The sequence below is a fragment of the Orycteropus afer genome, unplaced genomic scaffold, assembly GCF_000298275.1.
Source record: "Orycteropus afer afer isolate SDZICR_OR568_19922 unplaced genomic scaffold, OryAfe1.0 scaffold00152, whole genome shotgun sequence".
Classification (NCBI taxonomy): domain Eukaryota; kingdom Metazoa; phylum Chordata; class Mammalia; order Tubulidentata; family Orycteropodidae; genus Orycteropus; species Orycteropus afer.
In genome coordinates, this window is record NW_006921739.1 from 8,155,998 (window position 1) to 8,163,389 (window position 7,392).

At 35.7% G+C, this 7,392-nt stretch overlaps 1 protein-coding gene across 1 annotated transcript in view; it reads right to left on the bottom strand.

Annotated features, from left to right (window-relative positions):
• Positions 1-7,392, bottom strand: part of KYAT3 (kynurenine aminotransferase 3) — a 61,534-nt gene that overhangs the window by 5,869 nt on the left and 48,273 nt on the right. The window contains exon 7 of the mRNA XM_042781699.1: positions 4,272-4,458. Coding sequence (XP_042637633.1) covers positions 4,272-4,458 — 187 coding nt within the window. The remainder of the gene's footprint in view (positions 1-4,271; positions 4,459-7,392) is intronic.

Below are 7,392 nucleotides of genomic sequence, written 5' to 3' on the forward strand. Positions count from 1 at the left end.
CTTCTGTATTATACCATATATACACACACACACACACACACACACACATATATATATATATATATATATATATAAAATTTTAAATTGGTCTGGCATTTAGTTTGAGCCGTCTGTATTTCATATTGCTCCAACATTACTGACTTGTACTGTTCAATCTACTTGATTGGGCCAAAGTAACTAAGGCTAATAACACTAGTTATGCTATTCAATAAAATTCTATAGTTTATTGTTCAAAACAAATCGAGGCAGCTATTTTACTTCTTTCTTTTATTTAGTAAATATTGGCTTTTAAAAATGAACTGTTTAACACCTTGACATTGGAGAAAGTTTTTACTTCTATTTAAAAGAAAAAAGTATTATATGTTTTTAGTTGATTTTATTTCCATCCTCCCTTGTGCTTTAAGGAGAATGAAAAAAAATTCCATATTATAATAGTAAAAATATACTATTTATTGCTAAATATGCTACATTCTTTCATTTCATCATCACTGTAATTTTGAGAGGTAGTTATTATCCTCACTTTAAAGATGAGGAAATTGACAGAGTGTTAAATTATTATTTCAAGGTATATGTGTTTATTTTATGTATGTTTAATTAAAGTTTGATCCTAACAAAAATGATACCTTAAGAAGCTACAATCAAACTGTACGTTATATGAAAACTCAATGTAACAAGTACACAATAGTTGCATACTCAAGGTGCAAAGGTAATTGGAGAAAGGAATGATTAACTATGGGAGTAGAAGGAAGAGTGTGAGTTTAACTAACTACAACTGACAGTGGCTGTACTACTCAATTATTCTTATAAAAATGTTTAGAAAACAGGAGTTTATTATGATGCTGCCCAAAAGGAGAGAGAGGAATAAATTTAATTCTATAGGCTTTATAGGTAAAAGGAAGTTAAAATCTATTTCTTTTGAATTGCCTGAGCCACAGATCCTCAAATGAACTAAACAAAGTTTTCTTTATTGAAAGTAAGAGTTTAAACCATGCTATAATAGCATAAACATTTAAAAATAACCTACAAAAATAAAAATTGGTTGTTGCATTCCCACTACCATCTCCACAATTCTGGACCTTATTATCTTTCACTAGGACAACTACAATAATCTCCTTATTTACCATCTTGTCTTCTTATCAAATGCTCCCTTTCTTGTTGTTGTTGTTGTTATGTGCCGTCGAGTCGGCCCCGACTCATAGCGACCCCTCCTTGGGTTTCCGAGGCAGTATCACTACGGAAGTAGGATTGCCCAACCTTCCTTCCGAGGAGTGGCTGGTGGGTTTGAACCACCAGCCTTCTGGTTAGCAGTCAAGTGCTTTAGCCACTATGCTACCAGAGCATTGATCTGAAAAATTGCTTAGTACAGAAGATGGATAATTTCAGTGGTTAGGCTATGGATCTCTGGGTTCACAGCCCCGCTCTACTACTTACTTATTGGTTGACTAATTTTGTTAAATTACTTGATTGTCCCTTTATCTCATCGATGAATGGGGATATAATAGTCCTGACCTCACTTGACATTTGTGACCATTGTAATGCTTTTAGCACAGTATCTGTGAGCGTATTTTTCACAAATAACATGCCCATACATATAACATGCAAAAATGCTAAGATTAAATAAAATTGATCTGGAAAAGCTGTTAGAAAAAAAAACAACACATACGTTATTTGCATAAAAATACTGTATTTCATAAATGCTCACTGAATGTAAACCAGTATGTCATTGTTATTAACTGTGAAGAAAGTAATTACTATGCCCATGAATATTATGGTTTAGTTTATTCTTAATCTACCATAAAATGGAAATTTTTGGTTTTATCTTTAGCAAATTGGTGAAGCCAAAGGTGAAAAGATGAAAAAGTAAAATGAAACAAACCTGTTTTTATATATAGGAGGGGCTTAGAGATAGTAACATCCCCCTCCCCCCGGCCAAACACACAAAATGAGTATAAGGAGGGCCATAATGGAGGGACAGTGCATTTATCTTTTTCCCCAGTCATGAGAAAGTATTTTCTAACCAAAATCCTTTCTACTGCTATTTCAACCATACAAGTTCAAAACTAAGCTACAGTAGGATGGTAGTAAACTAGTAATGCATGCAGACAGACTAACTGAAGATAGAATGGGAAAGTAATTAAGAGCTTAATGTAACAATCCAAAGAAAAGTTGTAACCTTCTTTTTGATGTTTAATGTCACAATATAATAAATTTCAATACTACTTGGAAATGTTTGGTTCCAGGAAAGAGTTCTTCCTATATAAAAAGTTGCTCTGGTTCCTTTTATCTAAGAATTATGTAACTAATTTCATTTTTCTATTTGTCTTTGCTGCCAAGACATTTTAGGTCTCGTTAATGTTAATTACAATACTATATGAACCTATTTGACTGAAATATTGCTACTTCCTTCTACTACATGACATTGATTTTCTTTTCATATATTATTACATAAACTAAAAACTCACTGCTACAGTGTTGATTCCAACTCATAGTGACCCCTTTTGAGTTCCCAAGGCAGTAAATCTTTATAGAAGTAGATTGCTCAGTCTTCCTCCGATGGAGTGGCTGGTGGGTCTAAACCACAAACCTTCTGGTTAGCAGTCAAATGCCTTAGGCACTGTGCCACCACAGCTCCACATTATTACATAGAAACCCTTTAATATGAGTTAGCTCAAATTCCTTTTGGAGGCAGAAGAATTATAAGTCATTTCCTTTTGAACAAACAAAATAATTTATATTGAAAATCTTATGCATTTCTGATCAAGGCAAAAAATACCAGAGATGAAAAATATGTTATCTCTTTTCATCATTTCATGAAATGGGCTCCACATATAGACTCAATATAGGAAAAGTGCTTTCCAAACCTCAGAGTCTAGCATATTTTAAGGAATTTTAAAGAACGAGGTTTGGAAGTTTGCCAAACATAGCTCTCTGGCAACGGAACTCTAAGAACCTTTGCTTTCCATGGCCTCTAGTTTGCACACAACAAAAGAAAAATCAGTTAAAGTGCATGCAAGGAGAGGCCTGCTTCAATTTGAATAAAATCTCACTTCCTTGAAACCTATGAAGATGATAATAAAGTGTTACAAGAAGTAGAAACTGCTAACATAAAATGCTTTTCCATTAGAAATAATTTCTACATGAAGGATATAAAATTCAAAAATACTATAATAATCATTATTATAAGATCAGAAGTTTCTTTTATTCTTTCTAAAAAAAAAAAAAAAAAAAAAAAAACAACCAAACTCACACCCATCAAGTCGGATCTGACTCATAGTGACCCCTCCTTGGGTTTTTGAGGTGGTATCACTACGGAAGTAGATTGCCCAACCTTCCTTCTGAGGTGTGGCTGGTGGGTTTTAACCACCAGCCTTCTGGTTAGCAGTCAAATGCTTTAGGCACTATGCCACCAAAGATGCCTTATTAGCTGCTTAAAATTGGTATTAAATAGAAGCATTTCAAGTTCAATAGCATATAAATTCATTATAATAAAACTTCAAAATGTTTAAAACTGTACTTAAGATGACTGTAATTTCTGCCAGAATAAATTATGCTTTGAAGTCTATTATTATTAACATTATAGTTTTTAAAAGAAAAACAAGTTATATATAACTAATCATGCTTCTAACTTTAGATTTGTATGGCATGTCAGAATTACATATAACAGCTTCCACTGCTTTTTGGAGACAGAACTATTTAGAACCTAGCTGTATGACTTCAGGCAAGTTATTTAAAATTTTTAAGTCTTTTCATCTGTAAAAACTGAGCTAGCAATGTTCTTAAAAAGGGTGTTATGAATGCTGGACACATAGTGGACCTTTCATAAGTAGATTTTTCTTCTTTACTTCAATACAATCAAATGGCAAACATTCCCCTATAGCTTCAAAATTTCCAAAGACCTTATTTTTCTAAAAAAAAAAAAGAAATGCCTTGTTCTTAAGTGAAAAGGAAAATTTTACTCAAATGAACACAAAATACATAAATATTTTATATACACTTGTTTTAAATTGCATACTGGAACAAAATAACAGCAAATTTCTTTAATAGATTATCTAGAACAACACTGGCTCTGTAATCATGTAACAGTCACATTTAAGGTAGAACCTTAACCTAGAAGTACACATAATTGTACATAAACATTGATATCATTAAAATCCATCCTTCTCCATAGCTAAAAGGCTGATATGCTTTTATACCAATCTTTTCCCCACAATGTTGCTGTAATTTCACATATTAGTGTCAGTATATTTGAAATAATAAAAATCTTTACAAACCTAGCAAAGATACATCAGCAATGATGAAGTATCCTCCATCAGGAACAACAGGTTTTAGCCCAACACTTTCAAGTAAATGGACCATCCGATCTCTTTTTACTTCTAACTCCTTTGGTAAAATATTAAAGTAACATTCTGGGTCATCCATGCGCTTGATGTCAATCCAAAAAGCTTGAGCCAAGGCTTCCTGGATATTAAGATTGAAATATATGGAAAGAAAATATGGTAATATGTTATTTGTTACTTGGCTTATTGATACAACAAATAAAGATGATCTGAGAAAGATAATTGGCAAAAAGGTCACTCAAGAAATAACAACTGGATTGTTGTTGTTGTTGTTATGTGCTGTTGAGTTGGACCCATAGATTAGTGGAAGAATCAGGTATTATGTAAGTGATTAAGTCTAACAAGAAGAACTGAGAATGAGTGGTATTATAGAAAGATGGCTTAATTGGAAATTTTAAAGAAGTTATTTTCTATCGAGGTGAGTGGCTGAATGACTTGCTAAATCTAAGTATGGATAGAAATGATGAACTAGCCAGTCTTTCCCCATTATGTTGGAGGACAGTAGTAGAAACGAAAGCTGACCTATGTGTAGAGTTATTGTCCATGACTGTGCAAATCCCCACTGTAATCATTCATATCCCAAGAAACTGGTCCAAGTGCAACAAAGATTAGAAACATTACTGTGGTGTGTGTTTGGTGTGTATTGCAATTCCACTAGCATTCATAAGAGCCAGGAGAGACACTGGGTCATGGGTAAAAAGCCAGTTTTGACAAGGATTAGGCAGGTGTCCAAAAAGGTAGAGGTAAACAAGTAAGAATCAGGGCATACATAAAGAATAAGGATCTGTTCAGTTAGGAAGGCAGAAGCATGGAAGGCAAGTATGAACTGGGATGATCTAGAAGTCAGAACTTAGAACAAACGAGGAGATCCAGGCAAATAATGAAGAACTTGACATAACTAACAGAATGGCAAAGCAGAGTGGTCAAATTTTAAGGAAGTTCATCAGAGTCAAGAGATACCAAGAACTAAAGGATAAATTAGTTCACACAGTATATATGTACTCATATATATATATATGTACTCATATATATATATATATATATATGTAAGTGTACCTATGTTAAACCTGACATTGAGATAAGTACAGGGGATATAACAACAAACTGCAGAAAGTAAATGTATTATTTTTTTTACCAGTCAAATGAGAGGCTCAGGTAGATGTAAAGAAGTTTCCCATTGGAGAGAACAATGTACACTAAATTCCTAAGGCAGGAAATAATATGTTCCACTGGTAGAAGTCCAGTGTGGCTGAAGAGTATCAAGTGAGAGAGAGCATGGCAAGAGCTGAGACCAAGAAAGAGGGGCAAGATCATACCGAGGTCTGCATGCCAAAAGAATTTAGCGGTGAAAATAAACTCTTTGCCATTAATTGATTCTGACCCACAGCAACCCCATGTGACAAAGTAGAACTGTCCTATGGGGTTTCCAAAGCTATAATCTTTACAGACTGCCAAATCTTTCTCCCACAGAGTAGCTGGTGGGTTTCAACTGCTGATCTTTTGGTTAGCAGCCCAGTGCTTAATCACTGTACCACAGGGGCTCCTAATAATTCCCTGGTACTAAAAAATGTTGGGCAAATAAAGCTCGGTTGATTCAGCCTAAGAATTTGTGGTTCCCCTGGAAACAGGGGCCAGTTTCCAAAAAAGACTATTGGGAGGCACCTAGCTGCAGTGAAGAATAAAATGGGTCTTTCTTTCTTTTATTATTATTATTATTTTACATCTTTTAACTTTATTAAAAATTTTTTTTTTGGCTGTGATTTAGGTGAAAGTTTTCCATACAGCAGTTCATACACATTTTATTTGATGTTGACAGCAATTTCCCACAATGTAACAGCTCTCTTCCCACTTCCTCCCTGAAGTTACTTCTCTGTGTCCTTCTTTCCTATGCATTCCTGCCCCCTGAGCTATCTCTCTGTGCAAATACTGCCATTTTGTTCTCCCATGACTGATCATCCTAAGGAAGGTGTTCTGGTTACCTAGTGCTGTTCTGACAGAAATATACCACAAATGGGAAGGCCTTAACAAACAGGAGTTTATTCTTACAGTTTGGAGGCTTTAAGTCCAAGTTCAAAGTGCCAGGCTCTGGGGGCTGGGTGAAAGCCCCTCAACCTCGGGGTCCAGCTCTGCCTCCTTCTCCCTGCTCACTGGAGCTAGAGGCGTTTCTTCACTCAGACAAGCTGCTGGCTGCTGAGGCTGAGAAGCCCCAAGGTTAACAAGTAAAAAGGCACAGTCCCAATGTTACCAAACCACACAGCAGGCCATTAACTTAAGTCCATTGTAAGTCCCAAGGTTGGCAGATCAGAGCAGGCTGCTGAAAAACGACACGGCTACATGCAGGGTCCAAGCATCCCATAAGACAGAGACCATTCCCAAAGTTGCTTCTTATATACAGGAAGCAGACCACATCCCAAAGGCAGCTACTCAGCTGCTTGTGGTAGAACTCACCATGGAGTTGATTGGGGAATAACTACCATCAGCTGCCCAGCCACTCAACCAGGCCCAGCCAAGTTGACAAAAACATAACCACCACAGAAGGTATCTACCTAATATAAATGTTCACCCTGTATGCCTGTCTATTGTTTGGATGGAACTTCGCCAGACAGAACACACAGGAATCAGATTGACTACATCTGTGGCAAAAGGCAATGGAAAAGCTCAATATCTTCAGCCAAAACAAGGTCAGGAGTTGACTGTGGAACAGACCATCAACTGCTCATATGCAAGTTCAACTTGAAGACACTTAAAACAAGCCCACAAAGGCCAAAATATGATCTTGAATATACCCCTCCTGAATTTAGAGACCATCTAAAGAATAGATTTGATGCACTGAACACCAATGACTGAAAACAAGAATAACTGTGGGATGACATCAAGAATATCATCCATGAAGAAAGCAAGAGGTCACTAAAAAGACGAGAAAAGAAGAGAAGACCAAAATGGATGACAGAAGAGACTGTGAAACTTGCCCTTGAGCAGAGAGTAGCTAAAGCCAATGGAAGAAATGACAAGATAAAAGAGATGAACAGAAGATTTCAAAGAGCAGCTCGAGAAG